The sequence below is a fragment of the Amblyomma maculatum genome, chromosome 8, assembly GCF_055883805.1.
Source record: "Amblyomma maculatum isolate TAMU_Amacu chromosome 8, ASM5588380v1, whole genome shotgun sequence".
Classification (NCBI taxonomy): domain Eukaryota; kingdom Metazoa; phylum Arthropoda; class Arachnida; order Ixodida; family Ixodidae; genus Amblyomma; species Amblyomma maculatum.
The window spans coordinates 84,122,578-84,143,249 of NC_139351.1; the positions used below are offsets into that span (position 1 = coordinate 84,122,578).

General features: G+C 39.7%; 1 protein-coding gene across 1 annotated transcript in view; it reads right to left on the minus strand.

Moving 5' to 3' along the window:
* Window positions 1–498: 498 nt before the first annotated feature.
* Window positions 499–20,672, minus strand: part of LOC146181670 (uncharacterized) — a 32,861-nt gene continuing 12,687 nt past the window's right edge. Inside the window, exons 2-8 of the mRNA XM_084575826.1 lie at window positions 16,227–16,265; window positions 12,851–12,950; window positions 10,901–11,010; window positions 7,431–7,457; window positions 6,094–6,117; window positions 3,931–4,084; window positions 499–676 (exon numbers count right to left, since the gene is read on the minus strand). Coding sequence (XP_084431952.1) covers window positions 600–676; window positions 3,931–4,084; window positions 6,094–6,117; window positions 7,431–7,457; window positions 10,901–11,010; window positions 12,851–12,950; window positions 16,227–16,265 — 531 coding nt within the window. The 3' untranslated portion in view covers window positions 499–599. The remainder of the gene's footprint in view (window positions 677–3,930; window positions 4,085–6,093; window positions 6,118–7,430; window positions 7,458–10,900; window positions 11,011–12,850; window positions 12,951–16,226; window positions 16,266–20,672) is intronic.

Below are 20,672 nucleotides of genomic sequence, written 5' to 3' on the forward strand. Positions count from 1 at the left end.
CAAATGAAAGCTAACGGGGCAGTTGAGCCGCATTCACAAAAAAAAAAAAAATAACGCCAAAGAACGTGCAATGAAACCAACTCTTGCTACTTCTGGTTAGGCATTGGGAAATATAGAAATAAGCCTGGGACATGAAAATATAAACAACAATGCGAACACTAGTGAGAACTTGATTACTCAAGCGAAATTTGTTTCACTGAAGAAAGAAACAATTTATGAAACATTTGGTTTCTTAAGAAAAAGGCACAAAACGATTATCACAACTATGTCACAGCGATAAGCGCACCAAGATACGCAGTTCGTACTTCTTGGTATAAAACACCTTTACCGAACGCGAACGCATGAAAGGCTGTCAAACAGAACTTACTGTAGCGTTTTCGTTGCAAAGCGGCCCCGCACAATAGGAGGTTGGTTGACTGATGTTTTTCAAATAAATATCAAGCAAATCAGGCCACTGATGTCGACAATTTGAATAGAAAATCTTTAGTACAAGCCATATAGCTAATAAAGTAAATATCTTTATTTTCACGGACATCAGGGAGGCTTCAGCGACCGAAGTATCTCCGTTCGCGATGTCAAACGACTTGCACATTCTTTTATTAGTACCGCTCATGTAGGATTGGATTAGTGTAATGTCCATCAAAGCCACCTTTGCTGTTCCGCAAAATTGTCCAACCTGCATGATATGAATGAGAAAAATTAATTTACATGACAATTTTAGATACTTCTATCTTTGTTATCAAGCAAAGAATTTGGTGAACGCGGCCTCTTATAAGCGCACAGATTTTTGGTGTCAAACCAGTCACAAGGGAAACTTGTTAGCAGCACAACACCTCGGGAGAACACAACTCTTCATTGTCAGGAAAAGGTTGCCGGAAAGAGCTAGCCTTTTGCCTTCGAAAATATGCTGACACAAAGCGCCATCTAAGGAAATAATTTCGCATTTCAATGTCTGTGACTTGCGGCTCTGCGACAAAATTTCTTCAGGCGATGGTCGCTCCAACGTAATATTTATTTTACTTTCATAGCATAACGAAAACAAGCAACACACATTTTCCTGCATAACTTCTGGGAGCTAAATCAATGAAACAAATTGTCAATAAATAACGATGATTACTACGTTACTAGTTCATACTATGCCAAAACATCAGAATAAGCTGTTTACTTGTACAGCGCTAAATTTAATTATTACATCAAATTCGTAATGTCTGCGTGGGCTATTAAGTACAACGAGAAGACCGGCACCATCCATATGTCACTTTTTGGCACCGAATCATTCAATCAATCTGCCGTCAAATTCTCTCCGCGAAGCCGGGTACAGGTTTCTTCGAGTAAGCGGTTATGAGTGGACATGAATGGAGACGTAACATCTCCTTCGAGCAAAAAGATAAAAAGAATACACATGACGTTCATTCGGTAGCAGCCGGGAAGCCGGCTGGCATATGAGGCATATATGCATGAACGCTGAATCAAATGTATGGCAGTATTTTGCAAGTTGCGTGTGAGGGGCTCTTACCGCTTCTTTACTAGAGTGCAAGATGCGAACCGGATGCCGACGTCATTTTTATATATATCTAAACGAACCCCACTGATTCATGACGTCTGTCTTCTTAACAGGCAGTGAATTACTCCTATTTAATGTCTTATTGTGCCCCTAGCCAATTATCTCCAAAAAAAAATAGATTACTAAACGTTTCGCCAATCCGCATCACTTCTCTTAAGTATGCAATTATAGGCAATATTGCTGTCTTAGCGAAATACTTCTTTTCAGTCAACAACGTCATAAACGCTGCTATGCATGAAAAAAAAAACCAGAAACGCATTGTTTAAATAAAACCATGTGAATTAATTAAACGACATACTCGACAGCACTAGCAATAGATTTGAAAGCTGTTTGCTTACGCTCAAAAATATACAGTATGCAACATCTCCGTTTACCGACCGTACCGTTCTTGGCGTCATAACGACCTACACCTTCTTGATAACCTCAATACCTGCATGTGTATTACACAACCATCGCTTGTCTGCTAGACAGTGAGTCTCAGTATTTATGCATGAAACGTTTCCCTTCGTCTAGAATACTTAGAACTGGCATTCTGGATATGGAAATTGACATCTGCGGAATCGCCACCCATATTTGCTGCTCAGCTATATGCGAAGGGTGCAGACAAATTTACGTGTGCTCATTGGACTGCGCTATATTCCATGCCTCTGAAGAATGCAAGACTGATTAAAAATGTGTTTCGCTTTTTTCGAAGTATTTCGCGAAGCTGGGGCAGACACTGTAAACCAAAAATGGGAGAAACGGTGCCGGAGAAAACACGCATGCCATTTAGGATCCAAATTCGGACGTGACCGTAATTTGTGCATCCTTATTTTAACGATATGCATTAATATTTGCATCCTTCTGCCAGTCAAATTGAATATGGCTTTCCAATAGCGACTCGAACAAGGGAGGTATGTACCTATGGCAAGTTTAGGTGTCCACTAAGAAATAAAGTAATGCACTTTTCGTTTCCCAAAATCAATGTAAACAAATATATATAAATATATATATATATATATATATATATATATATATATATATATATATTCGTGGAAAGAACAGGCGTTGTTAAAAGCGCTTCGTGGTCACTCCTAAGGGGAAGCTTGAGCGTTCTCTAATTTTTGTACAAATTTTTCTTTGTTTCTGGAATAAAACGTGCTCATATCATAAAATATATACTTAAATAATTTCTTCTACATGGCCGTAGTCGCAAGAAATTACACACCGCAAAATTAAGGCAAAACTGTGGTTTTTACGATATATTTTTTCACAAATTTAGGCGTGTACCTTGGCAGTGATCTCTCACCTTAGATCCTTCTGTGGGTGGATACAAGGTTTTTAGTTTATTACAAAAATCACCGGCTATTTGTTACAGCTTTAGTTTCTTGATGCAAGTAACCAAACTTTAAAAGCGAGATTTTTAGAATCATCATATCTGCACATGTCTCTATATACCATTTCTTCACAGTACCTTATAATATCACGCAGTTGTGTCAACATTCGGATTAAGATCCCAGAAAGATCGAATTCTAAAAAACAAAAACGGCCATGCAACGTAGGTTGATGTGAATACTTTGCCTTATATTTACTATGTGGACCTAGCTGAAATCGAGAAATTCCTCTCCTCTCGGCTGATTACCCAGTCTTTCAAAAGGATAGTACGTCTTAATGTTAGCATGCAGGAGGGCACACATTGTTCCGCTACATCTTAAATATACTAATTTATCCAGAATCTCGAATACGGAGAAATGCAATTCAAGGACGCAGATCTTATTAACAATGCACAAAACAGAATAACTTCCCTAACCCGGCTGTCCTCCTCGCTTATACCACTAGGACTTACGCCAAGGATCTGTCATCTTTTATTCAATTCAAAAATGTACTCCCTCTCCCTCTCTCTTAAAATGATGAGAGGAACACAGTGCAAAAAACAATCTCGCACGTATTGCTAAGAATGTGGTTAAAATTTAAGAGGTAACGATATGAAAACGGTTTCATAGTGGGATCACATAATATTTTGCAAATGCACCAAATGATAGTTTGCGATCAGGACACTTATAAACTGTATCGAAAGAGTTAGGGTTAAAATAAACACAACGTAGCTTACAAGTTTCCCTTGTAGCAGAATAAGAATGAATTTCGGAATAAGTATTGGAGAGAAACAAACATCAACAATAGCTGCAATTTTTGCTTTAGGCTCGTAATGTCGCCTACTTCCGAACAAAATTATATTTCCGCCTGAAAACACTAGATATATCATTGGAGCCTGTACTAATCGACGAACAAAACACTGTAGCCATCACCTGCTGAGTAACCGATGTCTTGTATACGAGAAAGCAAACTGATATTTTTTGAATATTCTACCTGCGCCCTCATATACTTACAGTTCAACTGTTTAAGCAGCTCCAATATGTGTTTGAACTCCTCTTTGTTAGACCGAGCCACAAAGATGAATTGTGCAATGAACTTGCAGCTGTTCACCTGCCTCCCATTAGGAAAATATTTTTCGGCAAACTCCAGGCTTCGTATGGTAAGACACTGCAAACAATGAAACGTAGCTCCCTTGTATTAACCTGATTATCTCATGAGCTATCTCATGGAGAGAAAGTTTAATATCTCTTCAGATGGCCTATGCTGTCTGCTAATTCAGACTGACACCGCGATTAACAAAACACAACATACAATAAGGAACCTGCTGAAGAATCGCCGCAGCAGAAATTACTGGTTTGGTATAATTATTTCAAAATGTGGCCGCAAAGACAAAGGCAAACAAGAGTAACGTTAAATTTGGGATTCATCTTGAGCATAATGACACCAATAACTTGAGGAATGCATTTTTTACTAGTTTTGAATACCACGTTAAACGGTGTTTACGCGTAGTGGTGGGTTCTAGTAAGATGGAGACTTCCATATGGGGGGTCAGAATGAAACCGACGGGAACCACCGCTGCTGGTGACGCTTAGAAGAGGATATCTACCAGACTAATATCATCAGCAAGCGGATAGATGCAACAATAAAAAACATGAAAGTGGTAGTGCCACCCTGTATCTAAAAAGCAAAGTCCACTTTTTGCAAATCTGATTATGGCATGCTCTGAAGCTATCAATGTCTTTGTGGGCAGTGAACAATAATTTCCTTTTGCACAGCGCATGCGATTCATGTTTAGACAATGTTCCAGTAATCTGGGGTGTTGAACAGCCAAAGAAATACTAAACTAAGTGGCGGCCCAGATAGCTAGAAGGTTTATTCTCGTAGAATGATTCTGACGGATTTTACACTTTAGCAAGATGGTCCATGCTGGTACTTAAATCACCATGTAGAAATAACGCCATTAGATGACCTGCCTGTACAAACGATGAATCCGGTCCTGTACTTTGCATGCAGCAATTTTAGTCTGCCCGAATTTATTTTTATCTCAAGCCAAATTCCGCCTTTTTCTGCATGCTTATTGTCAAAAGCGGCACAGTTTCTTTTAGGAAGGCCAAAGTGTGATGATATTGCGTACTGTGTGGAATAGACGCATGACAGAAGAACATTTTAGGGTAATTGTAGGGTAGGCAATGAAACGTAAGGTTGCGCTCCTACGGGGTGAACCTTAATGTAATGAGCAATGGGATGCAAGTAAGTGTAATAAGCGCAACACGTAAGACACGTGAGAAAACAAGGGCAGGAAAGGGCGCTTCCTGTCCAGTCCTGTACTCTGCCTGTATTAAATATTTAAAGAGGCGTTCCTTTAGCCAATACAAAAGCGGGAAGTTTATTTTACCAAGTAAAATAATCAGTTTCAAACATCAGATCTCAAACATTAAAAAAATAGCTTCAGCTTCATACCATACATTTTCTTTCCCCTCCGAGATGGGAAATTTCTAATAATAACAATAAACAATAATATAAAGAAGGAAAAGTAAACAGTTTCAGATATAACTACAAACAAATTGTCGCAGATGTGCAGCTTCTGCGTCCAACACACGGAAATGGATAACAATGCACTTGGAAGCTGCCAAAGAGTTGACCTGCCAGCAACGGCATGGCAGCACAGCTTTTCTGCTGGAACTAATATGACGAACAGAGGGCAGCGTTGTGAAATTGTGGTTTCAATTCAGTAGCGTTCTTAATATTTACGCGTGATTATTATAGTATCACTTGTGTCAGTAGAGATATTTATTAGGATCACTGGTTGGTAACACCCCCTCCCCCACTTCAGTAGAAACTCAAACAACATAAATAATAGCTGAGGATGCTGGGAAAAGAAGATACGCAACACTAGATGTGAAGCAGCCCCATTATTGCAGCTAGCATTCTTAAGATTGAATATGTCCCGTTGTTGCTCTTTACCAAATAATAATTTTGGTGCTTTATATATGTGTATGTGGTAAAATCAAAAGCAGCCAGCTAGATGACAGTCAGAATTTATAGTGCTTAAATTTGTTTGGCCCGTTTACTTGAAGTCTCTTCTTTATTTTTCCCCAATTTGATTATTCTTCTGGCCTGTTCAACTCTCTCGCCTCGCTTGCGCAGATAATGGGCACTTATTCTTGTGTACTTACGTTAAACGTATCGTGCATTAGTTCCTGAAAGAAATACAAAATCGTAAATTGCACATCAATATATTAAATGAATAAAATAATGTCACCGTAATGTTGTTTCCTCTGACGTAATATATGAAAAATATCTTACTGCCACGGTATAAAAATTGGTGTGATGAAAATATGAGAGAAATGAATTGTAGGAAGATACTGCAAAAGAATTAAAAAGATTATGTACAATTAAATATGGTATTCTAGGCCGGTAACCGACAGATATTTATCCATACGTACATTCATATCTTATACATTGTTATATTACGAATATACATGCATGCACTAAATGAATATTTGCAGACAAATATGATCACAACACTGCCAACAGAGGTTAACCATAGGGCAAGTACTCAATCCAAGCAACTATTGTGTTGCTTGAGAACTGCTATGCTTTGCTCAATGTTCAGAATAAAATATTTGCCATTTAGCTCATTCCTTGTAAGTGATGCAGTAAATGTGTTTGTTTTGCAGTGGGCGATGTAATAATTTTAATGCTTTATTCACTCTGGAAAGACAATGGCGGAATTCAACAGTTTAACTAATATAACTGACGAGCTTTCAAAGCATGTAAAGCATGTACAACCTGCAAGTACTGTCTTTAGGGTGCAGAGGTTACCGTATCAAAGAGACTCGCGCTATTGGAGGCACTGTAATTTATTTCACCTGAAAATGTCGACCCCCAGATTTATAACTATTTTTAGGGGGCTAACTCTGAGAAGATATTTTTAATGTGCCATCACGAGACGACTACGTCGGCACGCAATGTCCATCCAACTGTATGAAGCCTTGGTTAGACAGGTGGTTGTGATCAGTATATTGCTCCCCTCCCTTGCAGCTCCCCTACTATTGATGCATTTCTGCCATCAATAGTAGGGGAGCTGCAAGGGACGGGAGCATATATCTTCTTCTCAGAGTTAGCCCACTAAAAATGAATATTGCGCATGGTTGAGATAAATATAAAAATCAAGTATTGCTAGACGCAGATTTTTTGCGGTGCCACTTTTCATGTCTCAGCACGAGCAGTAGCCTGTGTTTCAGCATACGGTTCATGTACTGCATGCGCGAAATGATCTATTGACAATCAGTGTCCTCGAAAACTGTTTCATTAGATAGTTTTTTCAAACTCTGTTTCCTTTTGAGAATTCTGCATATTTGTGTTATATTTTAAAATGGTCTATAATATTTTAACTCAAGCTGCGCAATAGTTCACACCACTTCATAACACAGAAATAAACGTCTGCAGCAGTGATGTCATACCTGCGAAAATAATTTGTGCCTCATACAATATAGCCATATTTACTTACCCGGCATGATTCAGTCTTGGGGATGCACTGCAGAATAAATAGAAAACGAGGAGTTTCTGATAAGCCACGGCAGATAGATGATAGAGAAACAGATAATTTTGAACTTGCTCTCAGACGTCCTGTAGATTACTGTTAATCGGTCATCGCATCGTTGCAGCACTCATCGTCGTAACATTTAGCTAGGTTGAGGGGTAGTTGAGATATGACCTCTTTATCTGTTCCTGTTGGCAATTTTTGGCAATGCCAGAAGTGAGATGAATAAGTAGGATGAGCTTAACTGTATTATTTCCTCAGCTAATGCAGATAATAAATTACTAACAGAAACATGGCTTAATGAGAGAATCCACAATACTAAAATATTTGAGTACGGCTAATCCTATGATGTCTATCATTATGATAGAAAAGGTCGACACGGTGGGGGGACGTTGACAGCTACATCTCAGAGCATCATATCAATCCAACTATATGTTGAAACACACCTAGAAGTTGAGTCTGCGGTAATATAAAACAATTAAAATCATTCTCAGTGTTTGCTATCGCCCACCAAACGCTGCACCTGATTTTGTGGAGAACCTGCATGAGAATCTGAACGGCTTTGTTTGCCGCTATTCATCTTGTGTAATACTTTTGTTAGGAGATTTTAATTTTCTTAATGTTCACTGGTCTGGCCCTTTTCCCTTAGTGAAACCTTTTTCGTTACAATATCAGAATATTTTCAACTTATGTGCTTGCTTTAAGTTCACACAACTAGTAATTCATCCTACTAGGCGCACCGCAGAGTGTTCTAACACGTTAGATTTGATTTTATGCACGCATCCAGAAGTTTCGTCGAGCATTTTGTGCCTACCTGGTCTAAGCGATCATGTGTTATAGCAGTTTTATCTTGTCATGTGTCCCCCACTTTATGCAACAGAGAATAAAATTATCCGCAACTGCAGCAAAGCCGACTATGATGCGATCAATGAAAAGATTAGTAACCATCTGGGTACATATATCAAAGATTTCGATAAAACAAGTCTTCAAGAAAACTGGGACATATTCACTAACGAAGTTCAAGAATTGACAGACGCGCATACGCCTGTCAGACGCGTTCGATCTAACCCAAGGTACACTAACACTCTAAAACGGCTTTCTAGTAAAAAGGGTTTTTTTCGCGCTACAAATAAGTTTAATGCCTTGGTCGCTGGGAAAAGTGCCACAAGGTTGAAAAGGAATACAAAAAAGTACTTCGCGAAGAAAATATCACTTTTTAACAATACTTTGCCGAACAATCTAAGAATCCAAAAAAGTTCTGGAACACAGTAAGTCCCAATTGTAGCCGCCAGATTGGCCTCAGCAATGATTCCGGAGAGCCCATTCTTTCGAATGAGTGTGCCTCCATAATTAACCTGGTGTTTGCTAATAGCTTTTTTCTGACAATGCAACTCTAACTTTTGCTGTTCTCCGCTGCGATTTTGTTCCGATGCACCCAGTTGTTGTTCACCTTGCCGGAACTTCGAAATTAATCAATTCTTTGAAAATATTCTCATCATGTGGTTGTTGCAACATTACATGAAAGTTTGTTAAGCAGACTAAAACATATTCATCGCTACACTTGCCAAACTTTTCTAAAGTTCCTGAATCATTGTATGTTACTGCTGGGATGGAAGGTTGGGAAAGTGGTTCCCTTGCCCAAGTCTGGTAACAAACAGTGGCCCTTAAACTATCAATGCATTTCGATAAGAAGCATTTTATGAACACTGACGGAACACATCTTCTATTCGCATATATTCAATTTTTGAATCAAATTCATTTCACCTCTGTTCAGCTCAGTTTTCGTCGATCTCTCAAGTGTGAAACACAGCTCTGACATTTAAGGTATTCATTCTTTGTAGTATTAGATAACTGTTCTGAGGCAGACTACATTTTTGTTAACTGTGCAAAAGGTTTTGAAAAAGTAAATCACAAACCTTTCGTGATTAAACTTTCTGCACTTAACCTTCATTCGTCCATATTAACATGGCCTGTATGATTTCCCACTAATCGATCTCAGTACGTTAATCTTAATGGCCACGAGTCTCAATTATTATTGTAACGTCGGGAATGCCTCAGGGCTCTGTCCTTGGTCCTCTACGTTTCTTAACATATAATAATGATCTGTCTAAGTGTGTGTCATCTTGCATAGACTTATATGGCCACGACTGTGCCGTATATCGTGAAGTTAACAAGATGGTGACAGGCTGGCCCTCTAACTAGACTTAAATAATATCCTTTTCTGGTCTAAAGGGTTGTCAGTGGAATTAAATCCTACAAATGCAAACTGACTAGTGATCAAGACATGCGGGTTGTACATCCAACTGCACATTAAACAGAGTCAAACTTGGATCTGTTTCATCACATGGATATTTAGGCGTACTAATATTCTACTCTAAATTTCAAGCCTCATATTCACAACATAATTGCTAATGCTAACCGGACTTTAGGCTACTCGCAGCGAAACTTCAGTAAAGCTCCGACTCGACTAAAATGATTGTAATATAAATCTCTTGCGCGCTTTAAACTTTATTTAGCATCAATCTGGGATGCTAACAATGCAGCCTTAAATAACGCTCTTGAATTGGTTCAGAAAAACACTTTTCGCTTCCTTCTTTCCAACTTAAACCACATCCCCTGCATTACTAACATCAAGGCCAGCCTGTCCCTGCCCTGTCTGTCACTTCGACGGAAATTGCTGCGCTTTTGTCTTTTTCACAAGGTTTATCATCATGACTACTTGAGCAGCCACTTGATACTAGCGCTAACGTATCGGTCCTCAAGAGTTGATCACCGGCACAAAGTGAACGTTAGTCACTGCCTCACAAACTCTTTTTATTATTCCTTCATGCCACGTACATCAAATGACTGGAACCACCTTTCCGCAGATATTGTGTCTTTAATAGGTTTCGATATTTTTTCTCCGGTCGCTGTCTGCATTTTTGATATGTGATTTCATTTAGTTTTCTTTGCGAGTAACTCGTTTATTCATCATTTTCATTCCTTTATCATGATAAGATTTGGTAATATTTGTATGGTGTAGTAGTTTTTTGCTCAAAAGTTTTGTACCGCTTTTATTATGCTATCAACTGTTTTGATACTGTTTCGATTGTGTTCTAGTTCACTTCTTGAACATTTTTGTTGTATTGCGTTTGTTTTCTAAAACTTCTGTTTTTTGTTTCTTATGATTTATGCAACCCCATTCCTCTCTTCAATGCCAAAGCGGTTGAGGGTATGGAAAATAAATAAGTATCGAGTGAAATTTGTGACACCACTCTGAGCTCTGCGCAAAGAGCAGTCGCATGCATAACTTCGACATGAAATACGTGCTGTTTTCTTTTTTACATAATTTCGAATTTTCTGAATAAGTAGACGGCAACGATGACTCCTACTTGACAAAAAGAGCTGCATACGCTTTGGGGAATAAAGCAATCAAATAAAGTTAGTTGCATGCTTACCTTGTGTAGGTCATCTGGCATAAAAACCTGTCCCAGTCTGACATTTGTGCAATTAGGGTCGGTGAAAGTTTCATTGATATTCTCCAGCTCCTGTCGCAGTGGTACAGCCACTAAAAGCCGATAGATGTAAAATATGAGTATAGTATATTTCAAATTGCTTCCCCACGGTTACAGACGCACTTGCGGAGCACCAGATGGAAACACGATTGAATGTGAATGTTTCTTGAAATAGAGAGCTCACACAATATGAGAAATAATAAATTAGCAAGCAGAAAAGCGAGCGGTAACATTTATTGAAATGTAGAAACTATCGAATTGGTTTCAACAATCAAAAATGTCAAAATTTGCCCTGCCTAAAATTAGGTCTTTTGGCAAACTTGTACCCATGGTACAGCCGGTATATGTTTGTATTTTAAGCCCATTCCTTCATGCTGCCTTGAAGCTCTCAAACTCACGGTAAGAAAGGTGTTTCCGGAAGCAGTACCGAACACTGTTTTTCTTTTCTTTCTTATGACGAGGACACTGAATGTTGGAACGTGGCCAAACAAACTTTTTCCACGGGATGTTTATATGTCTCTTTTGTTGGAACCAGATTTGATGGCGGCACATTGTTTTGTGCCTTTGGGCGAACATTTTTTAAAGAGAAGGGGAAGGAGTCACTATTAACCTACTTTATGAGGAGCCACGCTCGAATTCGCTCGAAGAAATGTTTTTTCATCGCATCTCTGAGCTATGACTCCCCACCTAAGTGCCGGTTTTCTCCGAATGTTTGTGGCAAAATCGAATATTCTTTCCTTGATAGATCGTCCATATTCGGACTCTTTAGCAGTGTATTTGTCGAAGAGGACCTCAGTTTAGTATCTTTAAGACGACGCTAACCTTTGAGGCGAACTGTTTACGTTTAAATACGTCCAGTCCTTTTCGTGGACATTACATGGTAAACTCTCAAAAGCAGTAGAGTTGTTATTGTACGTACTTTGTCAATTTATAACTTGTGTTAGCTGGCAGGTTATTGTACCTTATTAAAGAAACGAAGAATAAAAAAATGCTGCCATGACTAAGTGATCAACAGACTAAAAGTGGAGCAGATGCGCATCAACACACCATCGTGTCGTCAAATGACGCATGGATTGGTGCACTTCTTTCTACTTTAGAGCCTTTTCAACACGAATACCCGCCAATTCGGTTGCTGTAAATGAATGTTGAAGTAGAGGTCGGTATCCAGCGGCCGCCTGTTCCACAAAGGCTGCGAAACCATTATACAAGCTAAGTGCTGTGAAGTACCCGGTTGGTCGTCAGTAACCTGATAGTACGATTTGTAAAGTATGCGTATCATAATCACATGCGCTAAGTTCGTTCATTTATTTATTTTTTTTTTTTGCGAGTAGGTTATGCCTCTCAGACCTGCAAGCTAATATATATATCTGTTTGAGCCATTCTTGTCACTCTATTTACCTTCGCTAACGTTTAGCAGTTTTAGCCGCGGCAAGCAGAATAGAACCCTTTATGAAAGAAAATTAGGGAGGCTCTCTTTCACTTCAAACAACACTGTAAGAAGAGAAATGATCTCTAGTATGAGCAGCTTTAGGCATAACGTCATCCACCAGTCTGTAGTTATCTCTAGGACAGTCTTCGCCCTCCTTGTGTGCCATTATTACTACATGTTCACATACAGTGGTAGGGCGCTCATTTATCCCCGCACATGTGTCCTATATCGGTCACCACGGAAGCACAGCCAAACGGAGTACTTAACTAGTGCGTATGTCGCGTCACCGAGTCAAAGTAAGCACGAGAATCACGTATTTGCTGACCAGACTGGCACCATGACGGTACTTCTTAAAGCACGATCCATTCTCATCAAGGGCTCTCCGAGTACTCAGGCTTCCCGGAAATTGTAGTAATTTCTCTGTTAAATATTTAATTGTAGGGAACAGCAATGAAAGGGCTTACCTTCGTAGAATTCTATTTGTGCCGCAAATCGGGCAATGAGGCCTCCGAAAAACTTGAATGCTGTCCGAGTGTTTTTCCAGAACGGAGCTTCAAGCGTGCGCTAAAATAAGAGGTTTACAATAGTTAGACAAATTGGCAAGCAATGCATAAGTTACATTCAGATATAATACATTCAGCTCTGGTTACTCAACACAATATATAAGGGCTAATCAATAGCTGGCAAATCCAATATATAATATATTAGGCCGAGCTCCATGACCTGAAGAACTGACATATAATGGTAAGATGCTTTCTTCAGGGCACGATATGTTCATCCCTGAAGTTATACAAACTAACACTATCTCATCTAAAGGCATCCATATTTTTAGGCAGGAAAGGTACTAAGACGTAAGCCTTTAATGGAACATGCTCACGGCCACAATTGTGTCCGTCCGTTCGTTCGTCCATTCGTCCGTCCGTAACGCTTTCGTTACGTGGGAGGCGGAAGCTAGCAGCTGACATGGCCGAGCACTAACTAGAAGTAGGGCTTCCTGACATTACGTTTGGCAAGAGCTGCCAACTGGGGCTTCTCTTTTCATATGGGAACGTGACATCAGTATCATTCTGATAATACCCTCGAATTCACGTTACCCCTTAGCAACGCAGGCACGTTCGTATGGCTTGGTTAAAGCGGGGCTTTATATGTTGGCGGTAGATTACGCTATCGCGTTATGCCGATCCAGGCGCGCGTGCGGCGCATTTCATGCACGCACCTCTGAGCACACAGAAGCAGACTCGTTGTAGCAGGCATCAGAGGCGTTTCAAATTTAGTTTACAGAAATGAAAAGGCGCCGTATTTGTCACAATTCTCCGCAGTACCTTAATCGTGCCATAAGGAAAAGGAGTAAGGTGGGAATGAAAACAGAGGAAGAGGCGCCGTAGTGGAGTGCTTTGGACAACCGGCGCGATAAAGGCTTTCGCCTCGTCGCAGTTTAGTGATCCGAAATTCCCCTACAATTTTAGCGATGGCCTCAGTGTCTCTAGGTTATTGTACATATATTGTTTTTTTACACAAATGCATACAATACATTTCGATCAATGAGACCTAGAAAAGTTAATTAAAAATTTAAACACTTACCGCAAACAGGGACGGCAACATGTGGTAGAGGAACTATATAGGAAAGATAAACAAAAACTATAGAGCGGCAGGAAAATTATTTTTTCATCATAACGCTATAAATGCGGCCAAATATCATCAGATGAGGTCCCATCAAAATACGGCGGTTGCTGGCGCACTAATGTGTCTGGCTCCTGCAAAATCTTTCACAGAACAACTTTCCAGCCAGCGAAAATGGAAACTTTTACATTTTAACTGCCTATATGTGGCCAAAATGCACTCAAAGGTACCTTCTTGCGAACCCAGCAGAAACTGGAAGCTCTTAAGGCATAGGAAATGCAGAGAAGGGTAAAATTAACCGCACTGGTATTTTAATCCGTTACGAGATGGGTATGCCTGGTGTTTTGTACGCCATAGCTGAAAAAATCAACTCGACTTCGAGCACAGGAACCAAATTCTTCCCCTCACCATGTTCTTAGCGACACCTTAAGCTCAGCTAGCTGGAAGATCCTATTCTCTTTACATGGTAGATTTAAGCCTGCGTTCTCCAAACGCCCGGTGTTGTTGGCGTTTCAGCTCAAATCGCAATCGTTTCGTTGGCAGCTGCTTAATGGTAGGCACTATGGCACTATGCTTGAACATTGAAGAATGGGCTGGTTTCGTCACATCACGATACCATAACGAAAGGCCCAATCGAACTCTGCAGAACCCTTTTTAAGCCTCCCGCAATACAAGCTGCTCGTAAAGAACACGGGCAATTTCGTTTGTATTAGTTAAACAGCCGTGCTAAATCAATCGCTAGGATGGGAATTTCTTGTAATGTGGTATCTCATTACTATATGCTAGCGCGTACGTGCTTGATAATAGAGTCGCAAATTAAGGGATTAGACTCTTAGCGAGTAGTAAATTGCTTGTGCACGAACGGGGATCTCCGCGCGAGGCGTAACACGATAGCCGTCGATAATGCGGCGTCCTTCCGTCCCAAAGCTATCTTAAGTATCCACTATAAGTTGTTCCGCGGGTATATTTTTTTTTCAGAGTGACCTCTTGTAGTCCCTGTTCCTGGCTTATTTGCTCTTGCCCGCAGTCTACACCACCGATATACCTCCTCCATTTCTTTTCATCTTTTCTAAAGTCAGTGTTTTGCGGTCTTCTCATAAATTTAAATCCAAAATAAACAACAAAGATGTTATTCATGCTATATAATCTCTTGAAGTAACCGAGAAATGTTTGCCTTCATATTAAGGATATGGGATGCTTTACTCAGATTTTGTTTGTCCCGTGATTCTCTAAGTGATCTAGAGACCTACTTGGCGATATATTTCGGCTCTCAGGATATGAGCACACTGAATAAACTTTTTGCACAGGCAATGCCTTTTTGTTAGGCATTTTCGCATCTTTAAATGCGATCATCTTGACTCTTCGTGTTGCCTTTTGCGCGACATCTCAGTAGGTTCTAATGAGCAGAGAGGTCTTTATTAGCGAAGTGTGTTATTCCTAATTTTTTTAGACAATGCTAATGCAATTACATTTTGTCATTTTCAGAAACATGTTTGGCTGTGAGCGTAAATACCGTAATACTCAACAATGCATTGATTTTTGCAACATGTAGTTGGTCAAGTAAATAGACTCACTGAAATAAAACCTCATTTGTCAGATGTGCTGATTTGACGCAGCCTGCCATTAAAGTGACTTAAGAAAGATCGTTAAAACATTCAAATCATACATCAGCATGTCTAAGCAGTTCACGCAACGGTTATCCTTTATTCCTGCTGTTCAAACCAGGTTAAAAAAAAATAAAATCCTGGTCAAAATTGCATTGCCATTGGAGATCATAAAGAGATTCAAATTGATAGGAAACATTTCGAATAATGTGTGATTAGGTGAGCCCAACAGAAATTGAACGTAGCACTTTATGTTGTGATTCTTTATTTAACTATCAATAATTAATATATAATAGTGTGTAAACATATTGCAGATTACGGGCGCATTTTTATTCTTTTTTATCTGCTGGTTTTAGTTCATATTGTGCAGCGGTTCGCTATTACACTCTTGTTTCTTTGTCAACTAGGAAATTTCGTCCTATCAATGACTTCTTAGTCGGTGCTTTCCCTCAATTTGTTTATTTGTGCGTTTTGTTTTCATTTGAAACATTTCAGTACTATTCGATGTACAAAGAAACCAAGAAGCCGGAATTCTTGCTATCTTCTAGTGCATAAAGGCAAGGCAAAAAGCCTAATACTAATCTTCACGCTTGCGCGCTCTAAAATTTCTACTCACCCAGTACTCTTCACAATCGCCGAGGCTCACGCTGTCAGTCTGCAGGAGAAACGTGAGACAAGTGCGGGGTGTCAGTTCATATGTTTCAGAAGTCATACGTTGTAAGACGGTGGTCTATAACTGCAAACACTGCTGAAAATGTCCTTCTTTGCTGCGTACAATGCAAAATATAAATTCAGGAAAGGCATTGCCGAAAAACAACAGGCATGTTCACTTTTTCGGACATGTCCCCTAGGGATCTACATTATATTAAAGTAACGCAGCGCTTATTTTTAGTGTTTTTTTTTTTCAAACATTCTTTGTTTCGACTGCATGACATTAAATAGAGTCGACACATATTTTACCATATGTAGTCCGAAACGTCCGTTAGTGGTCTCGAATCTGCATTGCACGCTTCTTGGCTATAGTAAGCGGTCAGCATAAGAACGCGGGAACTTCTTTTCATCAAACTGAATTAGAGACATAGATAGGCTGGGGTATTTTTCTGTTTTAAATTGACAAAGACCATCCGGATGAGGTCAATTCTTTTCTGTTATTGATTTACCTTTCTTCATTACAAGCGTATTTTTTACATGACTTTTCTCACGGACCGTTCGCAGACTCGTAATATTCCTTGTTTATCACTTACATTGACACTACAATTAATCTAGCAAGGGTTTAAGTATAGAAATACGGACGTGATTAACCTATGCGCCGCTCCTTTGAAGGAGAGTGGAACCTTTAATTTCACAAACACATCAATTGATTTATTTGCTCGGGCCACCGTTTCTAATTGCTATAAAAGCACACTATATCTTTGTTCTCAAAAGAGATCCGTTTCATTAATTCTGACTAAAGGTGCAAACTATGAAAAATTGAACAAGCAAAAAAGCAAGTAAGCGTGAGGCCTCTTAGTGCGTGTAGATTTACATTTGTGTCTTTTAAATTCTACATTCACCATAGATGATGGGCAAGTGTGGAATTAACGGCCCTGGTGCAAAAACAAAAAAAGGGTAATTTTCTCCAGATGAATAGTTTTAAAGGACCTGTTATATATTAAGAGCTATAAAAATAAATGTAAAGTTGCATTTACATGAAGAGCTGCGTAGGCTTTGCCTGTATTACAAAGTAATTTAGTTGAGAAATTCTACAAACATTAGGTATCGTATTTTACGAGATAAAAGTAGCTTTATTTTGTTTTCGAAAATTTCGTTTCGGCGTCATCTTCACCTGTGCGACTTATGTCTGGGATAAATGCGGGCCGCGGCGGCCACTCCTGGTGGGCGCCCTAAAAGGTGCCTGCACGTTGTTAGCGCACAATAAGAGACCGAAGTAGTCTAAATATTCCGGCGCTCATAAGTACATGCTTACGGCAGCAGTCGCAAGCATGAACTTTCGTCATACATTGTCACAGGATGATCATCAATGAATTTTCTACTGTGCGAACTGATGCGCCGTATACACCGGTGAGACGCTTTTGTGTTGTTGTTTTTTTACGAAAAAAAAACACTGTGGTTTTGAGAAGAGTGCAAGTTATACACCAGAAAATACAGTATTTGAACTATCCAGAAATATTATCACTTCCAATAGCCCCCTTCGTTGACCAGCGGTTGGACACAATGGGCATACCGTCATGCAATGTGTACCACGCTTTTTCATTTATCAACAGAAATGCATATTTCGCTAAAAGATTAAGACACTATATACACGGTCGTCATATGTTATTTACTTCTATCCTGCAGTTGCTTATAGTTTGTTGTTAGAAAAGAGTCAATCATTGCGTAATTTGCACGAGCACCTGTCAAGAACCTTTAAAGACATTAACACTCAAATTCACGTATTGACGCCAAAGCTGGAGTACATATCCTATTTGCCTAAATCAGAGGAATCAGGGAAGTGCTCTAGCATTCGTCTATAATATGCAGTACGCAGTATACAAAGAACGAGCACCGATGCTTGGGATGTAATTTGAATGGAACAAAATCACACCACCCATATGCATTTGATACAAATAAACTAACGTAAATAAAATCGTACACTAGCCAAAAGGAATACCAAACATGAAAGTGATACGTATAGTTTGACATACTTCTTATATTACAATTTTCGTTGAAATGCTCAAAGTGCGTATGAATTAAGGTACCAAATTATCTAGATGTCAAAGAGTTCTCAAGCTTGCGGCAAAAAGCAGAAATCGTAGCAATCTTGTCGGTTTTCACATTGGGGATGCGACTCAAACACCGACTTTATAATGGAGCGTTTCTGTTGGGCGGCATTTCTTAGCGTTGAGAGGTCGCAGCTTGTTGCGCATCTGAGCAGCACGTGCGATAAAGATGAAGCGGCAGGTTGGCGCAGGGCGGGTCACATCTGGTACTTGTCCCTTCTCCAGAGAGCACAAAGACAACACAGCAGTCCCAGCTTGACCCCGCCCGCTGCTAATTTTGCACTTTACGATCTCAGTGTCGTATAATGAACTGGAGGCGGCGAAATTTATCTGAAGCTATCGAAAGAAATGTCTTATAGCTTTAGTCACTTTTCGAGGTTAAACCACTATGCGCTAAACATAGATTAATCCTGCTTTTTCTCCCGTTACCACTGGACATAAGGCTTGCGGGTTTTAGTGATCGTGGCTTTCGTGAATGCTTCTTCTCCAAGGCACCAATTTGTTCAGCTTCACAAATGTGTGAAATCTTCAAGAAGATATCATTTTGAGACAATATTTTTAGCCGCTCCCGGGCGCGGCCATTTTGTGCCGACTAGCGCGCCCCAGCGCGGGCGCTTCCTTGTGGACTGCGGGGCCGCGCTATCGCCGCGGCCCCGCCTGCACAGTAGCCACATTTAGATAGCCTCCGGGAGAAAATATTTTCAACGCACGGTTGTATTGGAGCGAGTTTATTTGCATAATCTTAGAGTTAAAAACTTGTTATTTATAGGGTTTACTTTGACGATGACGTGAACGTTGTTGGTGGTCATCACAAAGCTGCGCTAATAGTGCCGTTTCGGTCTCTTAGTGAGGATAATACGTTAGTGGACAATTGTAAACATTACTCTTGAGTATGACTTACACATACTTCCACTTCCAATGCGCTCTTTTTCCTCCTGTTGTTGTCGTTTGCGTGGTGTGCACCAGTTATATCAACAAATTAGCACCGTGTTCATCTGAGTTGACAAGCTAACGGTAGGCAAATTTTTTGCGCTGTATTTATGAACACCGCCTTATTAGGATCATTTCTTTTTTTCCCTGAAACATTATATCGCCTATCAAACTTTTGCGCATGCATGTAAATCATAATGCATCTTTTTATATCTTGCACGTATACATTCTTGTATATGCCAAAGAAACAATAGCAAATAAATGCCAGCTCAAGCACAACAACTAAGTTTTCAAATGCTATATGATCTTTAGCGTTCAAAAATGGGATCATCTAGCTATGAGATACGCCGCAGTAGAGTGCTCTGGAAATTTGTTGGCTTCCTTGGGCTCTGTAACGGGCCCTGACATCGCACACTACACAGGCCATTCAACTTCGTCTTCCTCGATAGACTACTGGCACGCTCTAAATACTTCATGTTATTAAACTCAGTTTCAGCCTCCAGACTACCGCAAATGCGGCCTTTGCGCTCCGTATGCCACCTTAACAGATGTCCCACGTTACTTGAGTTCTCCATAAAAGCAGGTAGTGACACGTACCGAGGTACGAAGCATCGCATGAAATGAAACCCAAGATAGCTTCTTTATTACCTTTTTCTTTATACCAAACTTGGAGAAGTAAACATTTGTTTACTATTAAAACTGCTAATATGAACTTTCTCTGGATCACCTCAGAAATTATAAAGCTTTTAGGCGGATTTACAATCGAGTATTATAGAAAGTTAGAAATTGTAGAGCAAAATATGACAATATGAAAAAGCATGCGGAGAATCTTACCCGCTCCGGGGTGGGGAAAGTCTCTGCATTGCAAGCTGTTCAGAAGCAAAATAATAACGCTGTATTCTTATACTCAAGGAAATGACAAGATCAAACTGTGCGGTGATAGGATTGCGAACTTTAAATTTTAAGTGGTTAAGCCGTGTATCGCGAGGCAGTGTACTCAAGAAAGTTCAATTGGCAATAATCTCCCATGATATTAAGGATCTACGATAACTGTCCCTTCTAATATGTCCTCTGGTTCTAAGTTTCACGGTGAGCGACAGATTATTTATTAAATTTAAGATTTCAGTTAGCGCAAAACATTTAAAATCTGCCAGAGTAGACAAAATTATTTTAAATAGTTGCAAAACTCCTACTGTTATTCTGACAAACTTATCCCCTGCTTGTTTCGGCAGTGAGCAAGTGCCGTCACTCATTTGAGAAATAACCAAAATAGATATCATTTATATTGAACAAGATAATAAAGTTTAACTGCACCCTTGATATAAATTACAGACTCCAAAGGAAAAAAAAAAAACTCTCCAAAGCATGGGCTT